Here is a 25035-nt window from a genome sequence, read left to right on the forward strand (position 1 = left end):
CTTCCGTCGAGGCCTTAGTACCAAATTACAGGAGAGGCTAAACCTTGTCCGAGCAGACTCATTCAATGAATTGGTGAATATGGCTATATCTCAGGAGGATCTGATTTCTGCACACCGCGCTGAAAAGAAGTGCAAGGCACCTGCTGGACCCTCGAGTGCCTCTGCACCGAGATATCGTATTGTGCAAAATAACCCACCCGCATCTTCTCAGAAGGCCCCTCAGCCAGGGCGTTGGATTATTAGGCCTCCTCAACAGCAGCAGCAGACTCGATTCGGGCTTCCCCAGCAAGCTCGATTTGCACCTCAGCAGCAGCAGAACGGCCCTAGGCCGAATGCTCAGCCAGCCGCTCGCCCCGATAATAATAACCGCTGTTTCAGATGCGGGAGTCCGGATCACTTTGCCAAGATGTGCCCCCAGGCGGGACAATCTCAAGGGCAGGCTTCTCGCAGAAATGATCAACACAAGGGCAAGAGGCAAACCATTCAAGTCAGGCAGGGCTGACTTAACTTCACCAACCTTGCTGACCTTCCTGAGGGAGCACCAATCATGTCGGGTACATTCTCTATAAACCAACACCCCACTGTTATCTTATTCGATTCTGGTGCATCTCATAGCTTCATTAGTTCTAAATTCGGAGCAAGGGTTGGGTTAGATTTCTGTCACACGAAAGGTTCATTCATGATATCTACCCCGGGTGGTAAAGTCGCATCAAACCAAATCGTTCATAATGCGCCACTTAGTTTGGGTAGTAAAACTGTTCCTACCACTTTAATCTTGTTGCCACTAGAAGGTATGGACATTATTCTGGGAATGTATTGGATGAAAAGACATGGGGTAATGTTAGATATCTCTTCCCGAGCCGTTGAAATAAATTCTCCAACTCATGGTCATTCGGTTCTATATTTACCACATCATCAATGTCACAACTCTTGTGCCTATGCCGTGAAAGATATTCGTCTCAAAGATATTCCGGTAGTCCGTGAGTATGTAGATGTTTTTCCGGAAGATTTACCTGGTATGCCGCCAGACCGGGATATCGAATTTGTCATTGAACTTCAGCCTGGTACAGCACCTATTTCAAAAAGGCCATACCGAATGCCGCCTAAAGAATTGGCTGAACTAAAAATCCAGCTACAAGAACTGTTGGACAAGGGTTTTATCCGCCCAAGTGCTTCACCTTGGGGCTGTCCAGCATTGTTCGTAAAGAAGAAGGATGATAGTCTGAGGTTGTGTGTTGATTACCGGCCTCTCAATGCGGTGACCATCAAAAATAAATATCCACTTCCCCGCATTGATGTATTGTTTGATCAATTGGCTGGAGCAAAGATTTTCTCCAAAATTGATCTTCGTTCGGGTTATCATCAGATTAAAATCCGGCCTTGCGATATTCCCAAGACCGCCTTCTCAACCCGATATGGTCTCTATGAATATTTGGTTATGTCTTTCGGTCTCACCAATGCTCCGGCTTATTTTATGTATCTCATGAACTCGGTATTTATGCCGGAACTTGACAAGTTTGTCGTGGTCTTTATTGACGACATTCTGATCTATTCCAAAGATGAGGCGGAACATGAGCAACATCTGCGCATTGTTCTTCAACGTCTCAGAGATCATAAGCTGTACGCAAAATTCTCCAAGTGTGAATTCTGGCTGGACACAGTCAAATTTCTGGGTCACACTATATCTAGTGAAGGCATTTCAGTTGATCCCAGCAAAGTACAAGAAGTGATGGACTGGAAACCTCCTACTTCAGTTCATCAGATCCGCAGTTTTCTCGGCTTGGCGGGGTATTACCGCAGATTTATTCCGGACTTCTCCAGAATTGCTAAGCCCATGACAGAACTACTAAGGAAAGATGTCAAGTTTAAATAGAACACGAAGTGTGATGAAGCATTCCATACATTGAGAGCACATCTAACCACTGCACCAGTCTTGGCTCAACCTGACAACAATAAACCATACGACGTTTATTGCGATGCTTCAGGCACTGGTCTTGGTTGTGTTCTAATGCAAGACAATCGGGTGATAGCTTACGCTTCCCGAGCTCTTCGGCCACACGAGCTAAATTATCCCACTCATGATCTGGAACTAGCCGCCGTTATTCATGCTCTCAAACTTTGGAGACATTATCTTATGGGCACTCATTGCAATATCTATACCGACCATAAGAGTCTCAAATACATTTTCACTCAAAGTGAGCTGAATATGAGGCAACGAAGATGGCTGGAATTAATTAAAGATTATGATCTGGAGGTTCATTATCATCCGGGCAAGGCGAATGTTGTAGCCGATGCGCTCAGTCGCAAGGTTCACTGCAATTGCCTTTCAATGGAGTCATATAATGACACATTGTGTGCTGAAATGCAAAGGCTGAAATTAGAAATTATTCCTCAGGGCTCTTTGAATCATATTTCGGTGGAACCGACACTCTATGACCAGGTCATCATGGCACAATTACACGACAAAAGTGTTGGTATCATCAAGCAGCAAGTAGTAGAAGGTGAAAATAAATATAAGTGTTTCCGAGTGGACCATAAAGGAATTTTGTGGTTCGAGGATCGCCTAGTCGTTCCAAAGAATCATGAGCTGCGGAAACAAATCCTGGACGAAGCACATCTCTCTAAATTTTCTATTCATCCGGGTAGCACCAAGATGTACCAAGATCTCAGGCAAAATTTTTGGTGGACTCGCATGAAGAGAGAGATTGCCAAATATGTCGCAGAATGTGACACCTGCCAGAGAGTGAAAGCTAGTCACTTGAAAGTTGCTGGAACTCTCCAACCTCTACCGATTCCGTCTTGGAAATGGGAAGATATCAGCATGGATTTCATCGTGGGCTTACCAAATACTTCTCAGCACCATGATTCCATTTGGGTCATTGTTGATAGGCTCACAAAGACTGCTCATTTTATTCCAGTGCATACTGAATATCGAGCCAAGAAATATGCTGAGATCTATATTGATCGGATTGTCTGCCTACACGGTATACCCAAAACAATTATATCGGATCGTGGTCCTCAGTTTGTGGCAAGGTTTTGGGAGCAACTCCAAGAGGCTCTCGGGACTAAATTAATTCGAAGCTCAGCTTACCATCCACAGACTGACGGACAGACCGAAAGGGTAAATCAAATTCTTGAGGATATGCTTCGAGCATGTGTCATCCATTATGACAAAAACTGGGACAAATGTTTATCCTTGGCTGAGTTTTCTTATAACAACAGCTATCAGGCCAGTCTGAAGATGGCACCCTTCGAGGCCTTGTATGGTCGACGGTGTCGAACTCCTTTGAGTTGGTCCCAGACTGGAGAACGTCAAATCTTTGGACCTGAATTAGTGGTCGAGGCTGAAGAGAAAGTAAAAATAGTACAAGCAAATCTCCGAGCAGCCCAGTCTCGGCAAAAGAGTTATTTCGATAAAAGAAGGGATCCTTTGAAGTTCATGGTTGGTAATCACGTCTATTTACGAGTGTCCCCAACTCGAGGCGTTCAACGTTTCGGAGTCAGGGGTAAGCTCGCACCTCGCTATGTCGGGCCATATGAAATCATTGAAGAATGTGGACCCGTGGCTTATCGTTTGCGACTTCCTTCACGACTTGCCGCCATCCATAATGTTTTCCACATATCCCAACTCAAGAAATGTGTTCGAGTTCCTACGGAAATCATTGATCAACAGAAAATTTTAGTGGAGCCCGATCTCTCATATACCGAATATCCAATCAGAATTCTGGATCAAAAAGAGAGAGGTACTCGTCGAAAGGTGGTAAAAATGTATAAAATTCAGTGGTCTCATCACACTGAAGAAGAAGCCACCTGGGAGACGGAGGATTATCTTAATCGACATTATCCGGGTTTCATTAGCTCCACCTCAGGTATATCATTTTCCCCGCCTCAATTCAATCATCCAATCTCGGGACGAGATTCTTTTTAAGGGGGGTAGGTTGTGACACCTCAGGTGTCAGTACTTTCAAATACAATCAATGTACCTTAGTTAAAGTTAAAATAAAAATTTGAGAAATTAATTCAAAGAGAAAGGACCAAATAAAATACAAATCATACAAAAGAAATTAAAGGAAAAAGAGAAAGGAGTGAAAAGCTACTCAAAATTTAATTCAAAAATGTGCACAAAATTTTTGTTGGCTCATGAGAGGTGTTTCAATTGACATGTGCTCAATTGAACTTCAGCCAAAATCAAGTCAAAAACTGAATAAAACTAAAGTCCTTTTGTGCAAATATGTAAATGTACCAATAGTTCAAAATGTGAGTTTCAAACGAAAATTTGCATAACACAAAAGTTGTAGATCTTGAAAAGTTATGCAAAAATGGTATTCAACACTTTCCCATTTGAGCCCTCCAAATAGGAGATAATTTTAGTTTACCGAGAGGTCCCTGGAAATTTCAGAAATCGCAAAAGAGCCCCCATCTCCATCTCTCTCTCCCGGCTGGCTCTGTTTCGCCCGCCGCCCGCCGTACGCCGCCGGTGGACTTCGTCCACCGCGCGCCCGCGGCCAAATGGACCCGGGGAAACCTCTCCACGCCACCTGGCCTGCCCCTTGGCACCTCCTCGCGCGCACACGCGTCCCAGACCCCTTCCCGAGCCGCCACGACACCCCCGGCCGGCGCAGCGCCGCTGCCTCCTCCGCCCGCTCGCCGTCGAGTCGCCCAGGGCCAAATCGACCGCCCCCAGTCACTACATTGCTCACCCAGGAGCTCTTTGGCCTATAAAGACCCCCAGAACCCCACGGTCGCGCCCCTTCTTCCCCTTCTTCCTCCTCCCGCCGCTCCGCCATGGCCGCCGAGATCCAGCTCGCGCGGGCCGGCTAGCCCAGCCCCACATTGCCCCCTCCGACTACCGCAGCAGCTTCGCCACCTCCCAGTTAAGCTCCACGCGCGCGGAATCGAATCCAAACCCCCTCCCGAAGCCGTTCCCCTTTTGCGCCGCCGCCGGCGAGCTCAGGCTCACCGCGGACCGGCCAGCTCCGGGGAAGACCGAGCCCGACAGCTACCCCAGAAGCCTCCACGAGCTCACGCGGTGCTCGTGCACGCCTTGTTCCCCTACCCCGAGCCCTCTTTCACCTCCAGCGCCGGCGAACCGAACAACCGACCCGCCATCAACGCCGACGAGCTTGAACCTGTGCTCCAAACGCTCGAACGTCGACCAGGGTAGGTGTTCCTCGATCCTTTCTCCCCCACGCGCCTCCCCGTGGCAGCCCCGGTAAGCCCTGCACCGCAGAACACCACCGGCAAGATGCCACGGCGGAGAAGGCCGGCGAAGGACCCGGTTGTAATTTGTTTTTTTCTTTTAAGGGTGTTTCTGCAAGTTTTACAGTGTATACCAGTGAACTTCTAAAATGCGAAACAAATCACAGAAAAATCAGAAAAATGCAAACTCAACTGATCTGGAATCCTTGTAACAATATCTACAAATTTTGTAACATTCACATTAGCAGAAACTCAACCGAGTTTAATCTAGGGAAAAGATTAAGAAAACCACCTTATGCATGTTCATGAAGTTCTGCTCATCAAATGACCTTGATTTTTGGATATGTTATCACTAATGGAATGCTAAGATCACAGTAAAAAGATGACACCAACCCAAAACAGTTATCATGTTAGAACAATCAAGATTCTCTAATCTATTGTTAGCTTTTTCGATTTAATTCAGGAAAATATACACATGACCTTGTTCTGAAAATTTTACTACAGACTTGTGCCACTAAATCCCTGCAAATCTCTAAATTTAAAATTTATTAGAGTTCATTTGCTATATACCATGATTTATGCTGGTTTAATCAACTTAATTCCTCATATATAGTTGTTATGCTCATAAAAATCCATATTTATTTCTGAAGTCTCTTTTTAGCTCTGTGTTCCCGTCTAAAAATTTTGAGCTGCAGTTACTGAGTTTGGCTTTGTCGAATAATCATGCTTAGCATCTTAGGGCTAGATTTACTATTTTTGTTCTGAGTAATCTACAATGTTTCTGATCATTATTTTTGGGCATGATCTTGTTTAGAGTATGTTCTACCTGTGATAAAAAGTTCAGATGCAATACTGGTCGAATGCATCTTGAGAAATTCATGCAAACTCATGTTAAGTTAACTGAATAACTAATTTATCATAGTGAGTTAAATCTTGAAAAATTTTCTGGAGTATGTTTAACTCAGGACTAGTCTCTGGTAAGAATTTGAGAACCAAATCCTTAGTAAAACTTTCTGTAGAATTAATCTTTGTTAATGGCTTGCTGTTTTTAATCTTTTTATCACCTCTGCTATATAAGTGTATAAAATCTGGAAAAATTTCAGTACTGAGTTTATGCTTTGAAGTTGCTTGCATAAAATTTGTAGCACCAGAACCCATGTTGAACATTCTGTACAAAAAGATGAAGCAACTAGAGTAATCCATTTGCATGAATAGTTATAGTTTTTGCTCTATGGTAGATGCTGAAATTTATACCATGAATGTTCAAGCTTGAATCTGAGTTACTTTAGTGTTTCATCACTAGCTCTTTAGTAGTTGTGTTGTAAGGAATAATGAAAGCATGCTATGTGTTGAAATTAAAAATAAAAACCCAAAACCCCACTCATTCATGAATAACCGTAGTTATGTTTGCTACTCTATAAACGATTGCCCATGCAATGAAATGTGAAATCATCACTAAATTAACTTTCATGGACTACAACTTTATCGTGAAGGAAAGAAATTATATCCCTGAATAACTCAAAATCATGCATTGCATATAGAAACGGTTAACCTCGCGGACGGAGACTACGAACTGGTGCCCGCGGACTCTCATGCGGAGCAGGAGGTTAATCTGAACTGTACTAACTTGTCCCAAGACCTGGGCCAAGCCCCAGAAGCTTTTCTGCCTGACAGTGCCCAAGAAGGCAAGCCCCGGAGCATAATCCCACTATTTTTCCGAATTATCATTCTGCTATCTATTTATTAATGTATGGTAATAATTGGTTTTCTGCATTTAAGTTCTCTAGGCGTTGATCGAAAACCCTAGATGCATGATCCATAGGAACCTATGTTTGATACCGGATCTTTTTATCGACTAGTTGCCATGCTAAATAGGCACGGTAGAAGTCGAGTGGTTCCCTGCCTCTCGCGAGCAAATAGGAATTGTACTGACTTTAATTCCTGTTGAAATGTAAGGACAACAGGCGGGGTTGTGTAGTTGTGATACCCCGCTGGTGTAGTCAAAAATGGCTAAGGTCGCGGTGTGTGGCTCATTTCGCTAAGCGTTTGAAAGTACTAGCCACATACCGAGAAATATGGTAATCGGTAAGCTTAAGTACCTGATTGGACCGGCGAGTGGAACGATCTCGCACCCTCCTGGTAGAAGTAGGGTTTATTTTTTATGTCGCGACGTACGGGTGCAGAGTGGTCGGACTCTGTAGTCGGGGAGGGTGTTCCGGATCCACGGACTGGAAAGAAAGGGGAAAAGTAGCGTGGGCGGGAGCGAAGTCGATCCCCATGCGTGTGGTCTAGGTTCCCCTGGCCAGGTTGAAATTCGATTCGGAATCGTCCGCCTCTCACGGCATGAGATTGCTTAATGATTTCGGTCACATAGAGTAACAAGTGGAATACGATGATGAAAATACTGCTGGTTGATTAAATGGTTGTTCTACCATGTTTGAGTAGAGTTAGTTGCAAATTTAGAATGGTTAATTCCACTAGAATCTGGCTAAGTAAAATCTGAAAGTAAGGATCAACACTTAGCGGCATTTTTGGCAAACAAACCCTACCAACCAAAAAGCCTTGCATGTCTAGTTATCGGACTATGTTATATCCGGAGACGGGTCAGTCTTACTGAGTATTAGTATACTCAGCCTTGCTTGTGGCACTATTTTTCAGGTACTAACTTTGAAGATCTGTTTGCAAGTCTTACTTGGCCTTGTACTCTGCCTCCGGGTTGGTCTGTTGAGTGGGATGGCCCTTCAGCTGGTGCTAATCACCCTCCCGCTGAGTGACGCATTCGTATGGGCTTTACCGATGCGTCACGTTATTTCGTTAGTTATCTTTTAATGCTTCCGCTGAACAATGAGACTTGAATAATTGAGGAGTTGGAACTCCGTAGTACTTCGCTAGTCTGAACATGGTTTGTAATAAATTTTCTTTCCGCTGCAATCACTCTGAGATGTATGAAATGGTTTGTGTTGTAATCTCTGGGCTCACCTTCGTGTGAGTGTTGTCTGCTGATCCTGGAATAGCGTGACTTTTATCGAGGCTTCACTCGAGGAACTACCGGTGAGTGCCAAATTGGGTCAGAGTTGCTTAGCAACGAAGATCAGTGCACCCGGGCCCAGTAGTTTTGGGTGGTTCCGCCACAGATCGTTTGCAAGTGGCAACAAGTAGCAGAATCAGAATTTCTTCAAATTAATCAAAATCCATTTCGTTTGAAATAATGCAGATTTCACACAATATGGAGAAGAAACTAACGTTGTCACACCATATACATATGTTACGTAGTACTCCTTCCATTCTAAAATGTATATCGCCATTGACTTTTTATACAAACTCTGATCATTCTCTTATTCAAAAAATTTATGAAATTATCATTTATTTCTAGGTGAGTTGTTTTACCAATACATCTACTTAAAAGCATAACTCATATTTGTGTATATTTGCATAAATTTTTTAATAAGATAAATGGTCAAAGTTCGTACAAAAAGTCAATAACGACATACATTTCAGAATGGAGGTAGTACATATTATCAAAAGTTACAAAGAAAAATACAAAGAAAAAGGAACACAGAATTATAATGAGCTCCAAGCTCTAGTTGATTTCATGATGAGTACTAGCACGTAGAACAATACTCAGCAACGTAGTAGATCTCTTCTCTAAGAAAGATAAGGACACGCCGTCAAAGACGCCGTCATCATTATTCTCTCCTGCTTCCATGTCACATCAACCACCAAGTGCTCTGGCAAATGTCGGTCCGTAAGACTTCCTCTGGGCGGCGCGTTCTGAGAACAAAGCAAGCCATAAATCGTCTGAGCATTTTTCTTTTTTAGGAAAGAAGCTGCTAACACGTACGGCAACACCTCCCGCGGAGAGGAACCTCTGCCTAAGCTAGCATGCAGTCATGGTTCTCATAGCAGCTTTTTTTTTTGGGAAAGGGAGGATATATTAAATTGAAACGCAGTACAATCGCCCTATTACAAACAGAGGCCCCCAAAGAAAAGACAAGTAACAAAGTCCCTAAGAGCCTGTTCATCTTCAACCTCTATGATCCGCCCATCACTAGCGCAAGATCGAAGCCAAGAAGCCCAGACCATACAGCTCGAGAAGACCCATAGTGTTGGAAAGCGGCAAAATTAAACAAGATCATGCATATGTACTAGGAACTAGTAAAAGGGAACCAAGTTCAAAAGAAAGCTCCTTCATAGTCTGAGCCAAGTCGCGGAAAATATATATGTGGTAGATGAACATGTGTTGTTTTGTTTATTTATGAATAACAAATGTAAACTCGCTTGTGTTTACTTTATAAATAAATGTCATGTTGAATCCTCCGGTATATATACGTCTGTGTGTGTATAAACATGTAAAACTGCATATCGCAATTATAAATTTTATTTAAAATTATTCTTGAAAGTACACTTTTCCTACTTGTTGGTAACACAAAGCGGTAGCGGAACACCCCCTTTCCCCACAGGTTGGTATAACCAGCCGGTAGCAAAGGTCGTTGCTTCACTACCTGTTCGTGTTACCAACTAGTAGCAAAAGGGCCCATTCGCTGCAAGTTGCCTCAACCGGCACTACAGCTTGGCTTGTGCTGGTATGGCAACCGGTAGGAATGCCGGTTGCCAACCGGCACTAAAGGCCTGAGTAAAAGTAACATCATGCTTCAACATTGTTACCTAACATGTTAGACACCTCCTTCGGATTGCTATTCACCCATTGTAGTAATTGGTCATTAGAACATCCTGGAAACAAAGCAAGCCACAAACAGTTGATCTTTTAGAAAGAATCACAACTATAAGTTTAAATTAAAACTGTTTTAAAAAATATATTTCCCTACCGGTTGGCAACACCAACCGGTAGTGATTCCTCGTCCTGTTTTTGTGTGGCAACCTATAAAGATGCCAGTTACCAACCCGCACAAAAGACCGGAGTAAAAGTAACATCATGGTTACCTGAAACCTCTAGCTTTTTGGTAATCTCCTCCAATATTTTTTTCTTCTCCTCCTCAGATTTACTTTCTGAAAACACAGCAAGCCACAAATAGTTGCTCTTTTTAGAAAAGAATTGCACAAACACTCGCACTTTTATTAGCAGGATCGGATAAAGTTTCGGCATGCATGATTAATTGATAATAAAGCTGTCTAATTGGTAGGATGAATTTTTTTTGAAACATAATTGGTAGGATGAATGACATGCAGGTAATTTGGTGCTCACTCATCAACGAATGAATTGGACAAACATCAAGTATTGGATAGAGAAGGGAATACTCCCTCCAATTCCTGAAAACACTTGATATATATGTACCTCGGGTATCCTAAGAGAACTGGTCCAGCTATGTACCTAAATTGGAATCGGCCGGATCCATCATATAAGACAACAATGTCCCACCAGAGACCATACGAGAAGGAGGTGCCCACATGGCACCATACAAAATGAAGACTTACAGGACAAAGAAGGCAAACGATAAAAGTTCATGTCGGAAGTACTTGGATACCCTATTAGGAAACATACCTCAGTTGGACGACACTGAACATTTGAATTTCATAAATCATCATGTCGTAATATTGAATTAAGTAATGTTCCATGTACTCCTTTGGCCCTGGATGTTCACCTAATTTCTTAATTGTCATGTTTTTGTGCATTGGTTATTTGTATGTTTCATAATTTTTTTTATAAAACATTATTTACCTTAGCTGTGTGCTATAGCCTTGTAGCTTGAGAAAAGATGCCGCTATTTACCATAGTTCACTATTTAAAACTATAATGGAAACACTGTTAGAATGTTTTTCCAATGATGCAAATAATAACTACTGTGATGTAATATTCAATGGCCAGCTGGCAGGGCTTTTTTTTTGGCTCTGTAATCTGCCTAAGTAAATAAATTGTGGTGGCTTCCACGGCCTTGCTGCTGCTTTCTACTAATGGCGCACAAACTATGGAGGCAGCAACCTAAGAATAACAATGTGAATTCCCTGGGCGTTGCTTCGTTAATGCTTGATGTAATTTTTAATTATTATTACCAAATAAAGCCAGAAAAGGGTAAAAATTTGACAGTTCTTTTTTTACATGAAAGTGAATTTTAAGAGATACTTAGTCACAATGCAGATATTGTTATCAATTGATGAATTCATTCATGCACTAACCAACTGTTCAAATGTATTAAAATCCTAATATAACTGTTTCACTAGTAGCAGTCTCTAAACAACTGTTTACATCTTTATTTTGTTGCTGGTATATGCAATCGAACTAGGGTCCATCCCTTTAATGCTTAAAAAATGTATGGTCATAGTAACGAGAACACACACACACACACACAATTAAGTTGACTAGAGGCAGCCGTCATTGAGGCATATATATATATATATATATATATATATATATATATAGCAAAGGATCTTGGCAGGATTTTTCCTACTAATAAACTTTAGATATTGTTTTTTGTTTTCAGTAGCAGAAGTTAAATATGATGTCAGATATTTGTTAAAGGGCAACCAATGAGAAAAAAATGTGTTAAACCATCGCTTTTTGCACATGAGTTGTGTCGTTGGCTCTATATGCACTTGTTTTCCTTTTTTCTTATCTAAATACTATTGCTTTTTGTACATGAGTTATGTCATTGGCTAAATATTTAAAAGGGGTATACTTAAAAATGGCTTAAATGTGCATGTGCTGCTTGTTTATTTAGACAAAATGGATTTCTTTGGCACTTCAAATTGATCTTGTTGCACATCTTTAGAGAAGAGATAACTTGCTAAGGTGTGGCTGGGTGATGTCAATCCACGCTTTCTTGTTCATCAGCTTATATATATAGTACTTTCAGTGTCAAAACTGGATGAACATCTCTAAAATCATCAGTTTCAGCTGTCTATTACTTTCAGATGCATGAGCGTATATACATGTGTATATAAATATATAAAACTAAATATCAAAATTATAAATTTTAATTAAAACAATTCTGAAAATACACTTTCCTATTGGTTGGTAACACCAATCAATAGTGAAGCACCCCCTTTCGCCACTGGTTGGTATAACCAGCCGTAGTGAAGGTCGTTGCTTCGCTACCTGTTGGTGTTACCAACCGGTAGCGAAGAGCCCCTTCACTACTAGTTGCCTCAACCGGTAGTGATGCCTAGCTTGGTTTGTACCAGTACGGCAACCGGTAGGCATGCCGGTTGCCAACCGGCACTAAAGGCCATCGTAAAAGTAACATCATGATTCATCATGGTTACCTGAATGCTCCTTCAGCTTTTTCTTCACCTCTTCTAGTTCTGTTGAAAACAAAGCAAGCCACAAATAGTTTATTTTTGAAGAAAACAATCACAATATAAATTTAAATTAAAACTGTTCTAAAAAATACACTTCCAAAGAACCCCTCCCCCTTCCCCACCGGTTGGTATAACCAATCTGGTTGGTATTACCAACCGATAGCGAAGAGCCCTTTGCTACCGGTTGTTTCGACCGGTAGTGGTGCCTTGGCCTGTGCTTGTATGGCAACTGGTAGGGATACCAGTTGCCAACCTGCACAAAAGACTGGAGTAAAAGTAACATCATGCTTGATCATGGTTACCTGAACCTAGTTTTTTGATCATCTCCGCTGTCCATTCTTTCATCAACGGGTCAGCAGAAGGATTTTCTAAACACAAAGGAAGCCACAAATAGTTCATATTTTTAGAAAAGAATCGCACAAACACTCGCACTTTTGTTATTATGTGAAAGTTTCCGCATGCATAGTTAATAGATAATAAAGCTGTGTAATCGGTATGATAAAAACGATGCAATTAATTTGGTGCTCACTCATTGATGAATGAAATGGAGAAACATCATGGTCTGGATTGAGAAGGGAATACTCCCTCCAATTCCTGAAAACACTTGATGAGTACCCTGCCCCCCTTCCCCGTCGATTACGGATTACTGCAGGCAAAAGCAATAGCATGCAGCACACAACTGTCTCCACCTCATCCACGTTCAATGTTTGCGAATGCAAATGGGTATTAGGTCAATTCAGTATGACAGTAACTCATCAGAATTATTTAAATTTGCAATGTCAAAAGGCTATGCTCTACTAAAGGTTGATCTATAAATACTGATATTTAAGATAGAAAGTATATTTGGTGAATTTCTCTCTCAATTTTTAAGCTCGGATCTTGTGCATCGTGTGAATATCGTATTCCTTCGCTTTTAGCATGGATTTCTGGCCAACTGGGGGGGTCTCAAAAGTATGTCAATCAGTAATAAAGTGCCCTTGAGTGAATTTTGCTTCTTCTTTGTGGTAACTTTTTAGTTGATGAGGATGCCGATATGGAAAAATAGTTACAATATATTTTTTCAATGATGAAAATAATAACTATTGTGATGTAATATTCAACGGCCAGCGGGCAGGGTTTTTTGTGCATTGTAATAATCCTAAGTAAATCAATTGTGGTGGCTTCCACTACCCCAGGGCTGTTTTCTACTAATGGCGCACAAACTATGGAGGCGGCAACCTAAGAATAACAAGGTGAATTCCCTGGGTGTTTGCGTTAATGTTTGGTGTTATCTTTAATTACTATTACCAAATGAAGCCTGAAAAGGGTAAAAATCTGACAGTTTTGTTTTTGAAGTGACTTTTAAGAGCTACTTGGGCACAATACAGATATTTTTATCAGTTGAATTCAAATGCACTAACAAACTGTTGAAATGTATCAAGTTCCTAACTGTTTCACAAGTAGCAGTCCCTAAACAATTGTTTGTATATTTATTCTGTTGCTGGTATGCAATCAAACTGGGGTCCATCCCTTTAATTATAAAAAATGTATGATCATAATAATAAAAAAAATATACAATTCAGTTGACTTTTGGCAGCCGTCATTGAGGCATAGCCAAGTATCTTGACAGGATTTGTCCTACTAAGCTTCAGATTCTTTTTTTTGTTTTCAGTAGCAGAAGTTAAATATGATGTCAGATACTTTGTTATAAGGCAGCCAATGAGAAAAAAATGTGTTAAACCATCGCTTTTTGCACATGCGTTATGTCATTGGCTATGCAGTATGCACTTAATTTTTTTATTTTCTTCTTACAGTGAAAATTTTCTTCTTATTCTTATATAGTCGGGGATTATATATGAATACAATGATCTGAATTTTTCCTTAACGATAATCGGAGAAATCTTGGCTTGCAGGAAACCAACCTACAGTGGATATAAAAAAATAACAAGCCGTGATTAGTGTAAAGTATAGGCTTCTGGCTTCGCTTGGGGTCCGACGTCAAGAAATTTGAACTAGCACAAGATGGGGTCAGGCCATGCTCCTCATTTGGCATTGTTTTCTTCTTTTTCTATTTGGAAGATTCAAAAGGGGTCTCAGTTAGATATACTTAAAAATGGCTTAAATGTGCATGTGCTGCTTGTTTATTTAGACTAAATAGATTTCTTCTGCACTTCAAATTAATCTTGTTGCAAAACTTTAGAGAGCAGGTAACATGTTAATTCAGGTGTGGTTATGTTAATCAACGCTTTCTTGTTCATTTTATATAGTTTAATTTTAGTGTCAAGTTGGGTGAACATCTCTAAAATCTTCCGTTTCAGCTTTCTATAACTTTCAGATATGCATGAACTTATTTATGGCGGTTCTTGCACTCCTGGTAGCTTTGCTCTACATTTTATGACTGTCTTACTACCTGTGTAGTTGTGCTTGTTGAGACTACTACAGCCCGAGAGATGCTGCGGCCTTCCTTTGCCACAAATTTATTACAAAATATGGGAGTGATTGGAACCTGTACATGCCTTGCAACACGTGGCCTTGGAACCTGAAGAACCAGCCTGTGTATACAACAGGGAGAGGGCAACGGGTTGGGTCCTTCCTAGGCAAGGGCATCATATGCCTCGGCATCATATGCCTCGACAGGTACGGCGGTGTGGCAGGTCGGGGTTGTGTGCAGACGCCGAAGGTGAGCAAGTTCAAAATGAGATGGAGGTGCTAGGGGAAGAGGTTTGGGCTCATGCATGAGTCATGCCTGTAGGCTGGTGGCAGCCCGATCCAAATGGAAGAAACCACAAGTAGTTTCTATAGAAACTACCATTAGGAAACTATAGTTCCCATGGTTAGTTTCTTCATAATAGATTAACACCCAGTCATCTCATTTTTCTCTCCCTCTTCCCCCAATCCCTTTTCTTGCTTTCTTGGATCTTGTGTAGAGTGTAGACATGGTTTCTTACTGTTATAGACGGTGGTAATAATTATAAGTTTACAAGAAAGAGGAGATGAACAGTTGGATCTCGGTTGACTCAACGGCCAAAATTCAATTGTTGGGCTATGCCTTTTTGCCTTCTTTTTTCTCATTGCGGCATTGATTTGGCAATCATAACGGAAAAGCTATAGATGATGTGGCCGCCACTCTTCACCCTAAATCTCATCAGACTACAGTTATTGTTACGAGCAACTCTCTGCCTCTACAAAATTGGGGTAGAGTGCATGTGCGTGATCAACCCTAGAAATGAAACTCCCTCGGCTTTTTATTCGTGTTTTCTAATTTTTTATATCCATCGTCGTCGCAACATACCGATATGGAACTAGTAGTAATCAGACAATACGTGACACGGAAGACGAACAAGCAGTTTGGGAGGGAAATAATCAAATTCCGGCCGGCCTCCTAATAATCCCTTCTTCCCGGCCCTGTTCATCGTATCCCCGTTTGCCTGCCAGATCATCAACAAAAAAATATATACCCCACGCATATATACACAACACATGAACCGGCTTCGTCTTCTACTCGTCTTAAATATAAGCAATTTTCGTCCAAAGAAATTAAAGAACGGGAAAGAAATTAAAAGGTTCTACATGCACAGTACTTCTTCCCTCAATCAACCAAGTGAAGCAGCCATCTAACCGCATGCTGCATGCAGATGTAGCTATAGCTAGGGAAAAAGGGTGTTTATTAGCTGGGCTTACCTCGACTGGTGCCGGCCATATCTTGTCCCTTCATGCCGCGAATTAGTTATAGGGCTTTAGGGATGGAGATTGATTTACTTGGAACCTTGGAGCGAGGAGCTAGGCTATATATATGGACGGTCGAGCTAGCTTAGTACAAGAACAAGTCGTAATAACGGCGAGAATGGGGCAGAAATTTCTTGGCCGCGCCGGTTGGCAACCTTCGTGGGCTAGCTAGCAGTTGGCAACAGAAGTTTGTTGGGCCACTCCTCCACTGTCATCGAGGACCGGTGATGGAACTAGCAAGTGACGGGAAAACAAGGCTCGTTTATTACTACTTATTACTCGTCCAATCTATCTTAATTTGTTTTTTTTTTCGAGATATGACGGGGTCGTAATATGGTAGTTCAGAAATGAACTACCCAGCGACATTCGTTAACCATAGTATGTAGAGGGAATATATAATTAATTTGTTTAGTGAGTCAAATAAATGCATATGCATGGAAATTAACCACTCTAGAAGTTGTGTGAATGCAAGCAACTACTGATGAGTACATTGGAGGAGACCGGCCGGGTCAGTCAGGTCCCTGTGGTCGTGGACACACACGCCGGCCGGTTGTGAAGGACGACCTACTATACGTGTTGATGGGCAACCTCCACCGGAGAGACGACTAGACGAGACGACGACTTGAATGCATTGGGATTATATTGGGTGATCCGACAAGCAACAGCCAATGCCAAGTCTCTCTGCTGAAAGCGCGTGGATACCTTTCAACAATCCGAAAAGAAATTAAAATGCAGCTAGGAGATCAGAGACCACCCCCTAAGCTTAGACGAGGCCGGGTGTCCATGGGCGAGCCATCGTGGTACGTACAACATATCACGCGCTGCAGCAGGGTAGCTATGACATGCATGGCAGCTGGTCAGTTGGTAGTCTAGGGGCGACGGCGGCGACCATGGGCGCGCACTACGTGAAAACCTCAAATAGATAACACAATATTGGTCACGGGCGTCTGAAGCCCGTTACAAAATCGCTAACTGGTAACAGGCGTTTGTCCATGTCCGTTACTAATAAGGTCTCCAGACCTATTGCCGATCTAGTCTCTTTAATGTCCGTTACCAATAATCGGTTATTCGTAACGGGCACTAAACAAGGCAAAGTATCATGTGCAAACCAACATCTCCGTGCAAACTATGGAAACTTCAATCTGAGTCATTGGATCAACATCCAAGGGGTATGGAGGATTGGGTAATTTTACAATCTGAACCCACCTTTGGATTGGGTAATGACACTTTTGCAAATTCCCCCTCCCACCTCTCTGCGTCTCTCCCCTTGGATGTTGATGTGATGGCCCAGATTGAAGTTTTCATAGTTTGTACAAAGAGCTTGGTCTGCACCTGATATGTTCCCACTAAACAAAGCCCATTACTAATGTCATCGGTAACTGACCTTGTTAAATGCCCGTTACCTCTGCTAGAGTGCGGACCCAAAATTTTACTCCATTCCGGTGTTTATTCCTCTCTCACGTCCGCGTCCGCGTGGGAAATTTAAATATTTGCCACTGTTAGACGAGCCCATGGTCCAGATACCCCTCTTAGATTTGCAATAACATATTTGCCATCGGAGGGGATTGAGAGGCCTAATTTTTGCCACTTTGAGCCATTTGGACGTCCATGTCACCCTGCCAGCGTGGAGGGGGGGACGCGAAATGAACGTCCTGTCCCTCCCAGGAATCCCCTTCAGCACCCTCTCGACCAGGCCCGCCGGTCAGTTCTTTCCCTCCCCTCCCGTCGCTCTCTTCTCCCCCGCGCGCATCAGGCCGCCCGCCGCCCTCGCGACGCCGACGCCGACTCCGACCGCTCGCCATGTCTCGCAGCAGAAGCTCCACAGCGTCGCCAAGTGCTACTGGAGCTTCAAGGATGGTGCAAGGGGCCTCTGAGTCAAGGTGGGATCGGGAACAGTTCCCGCTTGGAGAGGAGATAGGCCTCCCCTTGATCCCACGCCCGGATTGTGGGCTTGCTAGAGTGATAGAGCGTCGCTCAGGGAAGGAGGGGAAGAATCACCTGCACGTGTATTTCAAATGCTCACGTAATGGGGTGAGCATCGTCTTCAATGTTTCTTCCCCTTGCTCCCTGTGTTCTTGTTGTTAGGGTTTGGTTAAGGTGCATTGATAAATTTCGTTTTGTAGTATCCAAAGCTCTGCGGATTCTATGGATTTCAAAGGCAGTATTTGGATAAGCTGGAGGAGCTTGGCATTGTCACAATTCTCAAATTTGCCGCACAGGCGCCTGGTGAAGAACCTGCAGCGAAAGCAAATGCCACATCAGTCAAGCAAGACATGGAAATGAAGGTGGAAGGAAAGGAAGCGGCAAAGATTGAGGCAAAGGTGGAGGCGCTTGTGTGGAAATTGAACCTGTCAATGTTGGTTTTTGCAGTTGCTCTTGGCTGTGTGTTCATGTATCTTGCACTGAAACTGAAGTAGATGTGTTTGAACATTGTGTGTAATGCTAGGCTGAAGAATCAATTTGGGCGACATGTATTTTGCCTTTTGTACTGGAAGAACATTGTCCCCAAGTAATGCAATCTGGTTGGTTTGACAACAAGAGGTGTTAATGTATTTCCTTTGTGAAACATAGTGTGCTCAGACTTAAATGGAAACCATCAAAGATACACAGTGCACAACTTCAATTGAAACCATAGAGTTCAGACTTCACCAGTTGACCAAGTACAGTGCTCAACACATAGTGTAGCATGCCCAAATTTCAGTCTCGGCCATTTAACAGTTCCGGCCATCAAACAAAACTAAGCTAAAATGATTACAAAAGGGGCCATTTAACAGGTTTTTTGCCATGAAATAAATACAAGACATCACAAAAGCAAAGTCGAATCTCACTAATGTCTTCAGGTACCCTACTTTTTCTTCTGCTTGGAGGCCATGACCTTCTTCTTCCTTGGTGTCATCTTCTTGGCAATGGGCTGACCTTTTGGAACTCCATCTTCTTGGCTGCATGGGTCAGCACCCAATGAAAGCCTCCTTGTTCACAAACAATGAATGTGAGAATTAATGTAAAAGGTGTTGTTCTGGTAGATTAAGAATTAGAATTAGAATGGACCTCCTTGTGTTTGGACCAGATGGTGTTGCTGGTGGTGGAGGCTAAATTTGTAGGGGCACTGGTTCAGTTTGCAACACTGTCAGGGCCCTTGATGCTTCTTCTGCAACCTCCTGAGCTTCCCTAGCTTTAATCTCAGCTTGTTCTACTTCCAGCCTAGCCCTAAGAGCAGCTTCCCTTGCAACTGCTGCCCTTGTTCTTGGTGTGGCTTGTCCAGGTGGAGGGATTTCAGCTGTTTTTGACTTTTTCCTCCCAAGCTTGACTGCTGACTTCTTGGTTCTCTTCCTGCAGTAAGAAAAATGTCCGTGAGCACCTACCTGTTCAAAAAATAGAACTAAGAACAAGCAGTTCACCTTTTCTTGGTTCCTGTAAGATGACACCTCCAGCTGGTTTCTCTGTGACCAAGTAAACCACATCTTTTGCATGTCACTTGTCTGGTGGCTTTCCCACTTCTCTCACTTGCTGGTTTGATCTTGTTCTTCTTCTGCCTCTCTAGACCTCTTTTATTGCCAATTGGGGGATACAGATGGAATCCCTTCTGCACCTCAGGCCATTTATTTCTATCAACAATATTTGGGATGATTCCTTGGTAAGCAGCTTGGAACCTCTCAACTGAAAAGTAGTTGTGAGCAAACTGGTGCATGTTTGGCTGCCTTGTAGTAGTGATAACAGCTAGAGCATGTGGGCAAGATTTCCCTGTAACCTGCCACTCTCTACAAGTGCATGCCAACTGATTCAGATACACTATATGTCTCCTCACTTCTTCGTCCTTATAAATTTCAGTTACTTCAGATTGATCAAGGTGGCCTTTTGTGACTTTGAGATTGCCCAATCCTTTGGAGGCTGCATTAAGTTGATGTATGATAGCAGGCAGTATGCCAGGAGGTAAAGCCCTAGAGATTCTCCTTTTCTCAAATAGTTCCGCTAACTTCTCTCTAATAGCATCAACAAAACAATGTGGAGGAAGATCTTTCAAATCTTTGATCCAAGCATTCCAACACTCTGCCAGATTATTGTTAATGTAACCACACTTGATGTCTGCACTGAATTTGCTTCTGGCCCAGAGCATGTTGTGATGTTGGTCCAACCATTGTTGCACTGATGAACTTGCTGCCAGCACCTTATCAAAAAAATACTTAAACTTATGTGGAGAGTAGGCCCTAGCTGCAGGCCACATGTTCTTTCCATAGACCTCTCCACTGTAGTACTTCTTCATGTTATCCATGAGGTGCCTGAAACACTCCCTCTGCTCTGCCCATGGAAAAACTTGCTTCACTGCTCCAAAAAGTCCCTTGGCAGCATCAGTGCAAATAGCTAACCTTAGAACTGACCCTATTGCCTTAGCTAGCTGCTCCATGAACCATATCCAATTCTCTTTGGTTTCTTCATCAAAAAAACCAAAAGCTAAAGGGAACATCCAATTGTGCCCATCTAGTGCTTGAGCTGCAGGCATCTGTCCATTCCACTGGCCATTCAAATGAGTGGAATCAATACTAATATAGGGCCTACATCCAAATAAAAACATATCTATGCTAGCCTTGAAACAACAGAAGAATCTTGTGAAATGTACTTTGTCACCAACTGTGATTGTATCTATTTCTACAACACTTCCAGGCGCCCTCAGCTCAACCTCTGCTTTGAATCTATACAGTCAATCATATGAGTCAGCCCAGCTATCAAATATTTTGTTTGCTGCTCTCTGCCTACCTAACCATACAGTTTGGTAGTTTATTTTGATCTTGTACTTCGCTTCAAGTTCCTCCTTTACTTTACTTGCACCCATTCTAGGGTTCCTTTTCAGTAGGGGTATAGCTCTCTCGGCTACCCAAGCAATAGAAGCCATCTTGCCAAGAAATCTGCTTCTTGAAGCACAAGTGTGGACATAGGTATTTATTTGAATATGCTTGCAGTAAACAAGTATTAGAATCACAATTATGCAATTAACAAGATACAGAAAACATCAATACATGGTATACATAGTATCAGTTAGACAAAAAAAAGTACCCTGACACTCTTATCATGTTGAGTCTTAGCTCTAATTTTCCATGGGTATCCCGCAGCTTTGCAGTAGCCCTGAACCTCGATTTGTCAGATTTCTCAGTGCCAAGCTCAAACTCATTAACTATGGCATGGTGCCTAACTGCCAACCTCAGGTCATCCATGTATGGGTAATGTGTGCCAACAGACATATCAGGATTCTCCCTATCCCAATCCAAGAAAGGCTCAGTGGGATCTCTGTCGTCCACAAGAATAACTGCTTCATCCATAGTTGTATGAAGGTCACTGGGCATAGTAGGAATGGGAATTTCCTCTCTATCAACTTCCTCAGCCCTCTCATCAGCTGCTTTGAATCCCATTGCCTCATAAAGCAATTCCTCATCAGCTATTTCTCTGGTATCACCATCTTCATCAGCTTCTGGTATTATGGTCAATGTAGCCCAGTCCACTACAACTCTCTCCTCATCATCCTCTGCTGGAGATGTACAAGTCTCACCTATACCTTCTGCATTAGGGCCAGCAGAAGAAGCATTGCTAACACCAGCATTTGTAACACCAGACCTACTTGATCCTGCCACTGATTTCTCATTCATCTGATAACTGGGTTTAGTAACAACCTCCACATAAATAGTGGCCATCCTTTCATCCCATTTTTCCTGTATCATTACCTGCCACTGATCATCCCTTCTAATCCTCCATTTTGAACCAGTATCTTTATCCAAAACCCAAATTAACAATGTCTGCTTAGGCCCCCAGATAATCTTGGTAGCAACATCATCATAGAACTGAGCTAGACTGTACTCATTTGTCTTATCAAGCCACAACACATGCTCTTGCTCAGCCATCTCAACAAGATTATACTCAACATCGGCAGTGTACTTAGCAACCTTAAGATCCAATCTAAACGCATTGCCAGGATCAATTCTGACATTAAATGTAAACATTACAGAGTTAGTCCTCACATTACTAATCCCACAAAACATGGGCATCATCCGTCCTAGCGACAGCATAACGTACCAAGGGGGGCAGTCATCGGGATCCATGGTCAGCGGTCGGACCAAGCGCCAACTACATCACCCGCCTACATTCGTGACACCAAACACGTGAGATCAGGCGGACTTCATCAAATCCCCAACTATCCCACACAGAATCCAAACCCTAGCTCCCCAAATCGACATGCATAGCAAAGGATAGGCGGCACTAACCGTTCCTGACTGGGGAGAATGTGCAGGCCCGCCGGATCTGTTGGATTCCAGTCCTTGGGCCACGCCTTCGACACTGGAAGGCGTGGAGGCGGCGTCGGCGTCGCGGCGTCGTCGGCGGCGGGGGCGGGTGGTCTGGCGCGCGCGGGCTGAGAAGAGAGCGACGGGAGGAGGCGGAAAAGACCTGACCGGCGAGCCCGGCCGAGGGGGTGCTGAATGGGATTCCTGGAGGGGCAGGATGGTCATTTCGCGTCCCCCCTCCATGCTGGCAGAGTGACATGGACGTCCAAATAGCTTAAAGTGGCAAAAATTAGGCCTCTCAGTCCCCTCCTATGGCAAATATGTTATTGCAAATCTAAGAGGGGTATCTGCTAACAGTGGCAAATATTTAAATTTCCCCCCTCGCTCTCGCTCTCTCTCTCTCTCTCGCTATCCGCTGCCGCCTCCCCGCGCCGCCGCCGCCTGCGTTCAGGCCCACGCCGACGTTGTGCTTGCGCACCGGATCCACGCCGGCGCCGCCTTCTCCGACCTCAGTATTGGGTGGATCTGCCCCGACTCCTCCGCATCCTCCTCCCTGACCTCGGGCCGGCGCTGCTCCTCCCCGACCTTGACACCGGTGCTGCGCCTCCCCGAGCTCGGGCTAGCGCACTCCTCCCCGAGCTCATGTCGCGCTGCAGCTTTTCGACCCCGAGCCTTGGCGTCGACCGCACTGGGCGGGGGACTGCAGGGCTGGGCGCTGGCCACACTAGTCCCCTCGATCCGCACCCCTCCCCGGCCTCCAAGCAGGTAGGATTCATTAGATTCTCTGGATCTGCTTCGTCCTCCACATGAATCCGTGATTTCTTTCTATTTGTGTGCGATTCTGCTGCCCGCCCGCCGTCGCTGGAGGAGGACGGCTTCTCACCATGATGTCTTCCGACAAGTTACGTTTGCAATGCCGTGAGTCCAACACTATTCCCGTCCTGATTGCTTGTAGCTTGTTTTGATGCTTTGTTATTGTTTGATGAAATGTCAAAATTGTTCACCATTCTCACCATGGCTTCCATGCTTATTTTATGAGAAAAATTGATGGAATTCACTGTTTAAAGCAACAATACTTTGGAGCTTTAATTGATTTTAGATCCCGTATGATACCTGTTTTAGCAGGAAGGAGTGAGCTTTGGTCAAATGTAGCTAACCGCTTCCCTAATGTTTCAGAGAGAGATCAAAGATTTCATGCGTCAGGGTGCTCAACTTTCCTAGGTAATGCTTGGTCCCGTTCTAGATTATGGCAGGTAGAGATTCGCAACCAATTTCTTACTCTAATTAATATTTACATCTTCTTCCTGCATTCAAAAAAAAAAGAGGGGGAAGAAAAAGCTAAGCTAAGATGCTCATCTTACTGAACATTGTGTAGAGGGTGCCAACTTCTCTGTTTTTATAATTTTTGAAATCAGCAGCAGCCGTGAAAGGGAGGCCTGTGAAATTAAAGTAGTTGATTATTTTGTCTAAAGTAGTTGATCTTTGCTAACTTGTCTGAAAATTCTCTTGTCTTCAGGGACGGTAAACTCACAAGATTGCTTCACGATTCACTTGGAGGGAGAACAAAGACTTGCATTATTGCAACCATTTCACCCTCCGTGCATTGCCTTGAAGAAACTTTGAGTACATTGGACTATGCACACCGAGCAAAGAGCATCAAGAACAGGCCTGAGGTGATATCTGGCTCCGCTTTCTCAGATTTACTGGTATTCTATGTCTGTTATATTTTTATTTGCAATATAAATCTTTTTATCCTTATTCTGCTACAGAAAGTTTCAACATGTTCTTGTTGAAGCCATGGCCGAGAATGGACTTTACTATGTGAATTTAAAGATTAGTATGTCCAGAATAAAAGAAAAACCTAACTTACTATGTTTCAACATGTTTCATTTGCAGGTTTGTTTGGCTACCTCCTTTTGTACTCTTCTACCATTATTGTACTATAGTGCCTTAACCTACATATCTGTGTTACTGAACCAGCACAATGCACAACGCTCTTTCAAGTTTCAACAGAACAGAAGTCGTAGAATTTAGTGATCTGAGTTAATAGTAGAATTAGGCAAGCAAAAATAGGAAGCCAAGCTTGCTTTGGCCTTTATTAGTGGCACAAATAGTAGAATTTAGTGATCTGAGTGTATGGATGTAACTGTATACTCGTGTATGTATGCATGTATGTATAAAATAAAAGAATAGAAGGTATTTTGATTTCTTTTTTTTTGTATTCTAATTCCACATTGGTAACGGGCATTAGCATAACGCACGTTACTGTTAACTGTTATTGGTAACGGGCGTAACTGAGGCCTGTTACCTATATCTTGTTATGGGTAACGGGCATAATTTATGCCCGTTACCGATAACTGCCAAGAGTAACGGGCATTATGCTAATGCCCGTTACTGTTGACTGTTACTAGTAACGGGTATATGCCCGTACCTTTGGTGAGTCATTAGTAACCCCAAAAGGGTAACGGATGCAATGCCCGTTACTAATGCCAATTTATGCCCGTTACCAATAACCCTTTTTCACGTAGTGGCGGTGGCAGCTGCATGCCCGGGAGATGATAAATCGATCAAGCGGCAGGATATTTGGTGTGCTTTGTATTATTATATTGTG

At 43.1% G+C, this 25035-nt stretch overlaps 2 protein-coding genes across 6 annotated transcripts; one reads left to right on the forward strand and one right to left on the reverse strand.

Annotated features, from left to right (window-relative positions):
• Positions 1–8665: 8665 nt before the first annotated feature.
• Positions 8666–16147, reverse strand: LOC120640073. Its single transcript, XM_039915964.1, has 6 exons — positions 16114–16147; positions 12756–12821; positions 12418–12456; positions 10141–10206; positions 9865–9930; positions 8666–8970 (listed from the first exon to the last, which is right to left on the reverse strand). The coding sequence occupies exons 1-6, from the start codon at positions 16145–16147 to the stop codon at positions 8912–8914; spliced, it is 330 nt and encodes a 109-aa protein (XP_039771898.1). The 3' UTR covers positions 8666–8911.
• A 6644-nt stretch (positions 16148–22791) lies between these two features.
• On the forward strand, positions 22792–24637 carry LOC120642989 (kinesin-like protein KIN-5C). Of its 5 annotated transcripts, XR_005662822.1 has the most exons (5): positions 22792–23342; positions 23601–23645; positions 23941–24097; positions 24194–24320; positions 24405–24637. XR_005662822.1 is itself a non-coding variant. In XM_039919536.1 (4 exons), exons 1-4 carry the CDS (start codon positions 23338–23340, stop codon positions 24456–24458), a joined length of 261 nt encoding a protein of 86 aa, XP_039775470.1. In that variant the 5' UTR covers positions 22796–23337; the 3' UTR covers positions 24459–24637. The 5 variants fall into 5 exon arrangements, 3 of the variants coding, with proteins under 3 accessions (XP_039775470.1, XP_039775471.1, XP_039775469.1); XM_039919536.1 differs by lacking the exon at positions 24194–24320 and having other exon boundaries at positions 22796–23342; XM_039919537.1 differs by lacking the exon at positions 24405–24637 and having other exon boundaries at positions 22797–23342; positions 24194–24330.
• The last annotated feature ends 398 nt before the right edge of the window (positions 24638–25035 follow it).

This window comes from Panicum virgatum, chromosome 7K, assembly GCF_016808335.1.
Source record: "Panicum virgatum strain AP13 chromosome 7K, P.virgatum_v5, whole genome shotgun sequence".
Classification (NCBI taxonomy): domain Eukaryota; kingdom Viridiplantae; phylum Streptophyta; class Magnoliopsida; order Poales; family Poaceae; genus Panicum; species Panicum virgatum.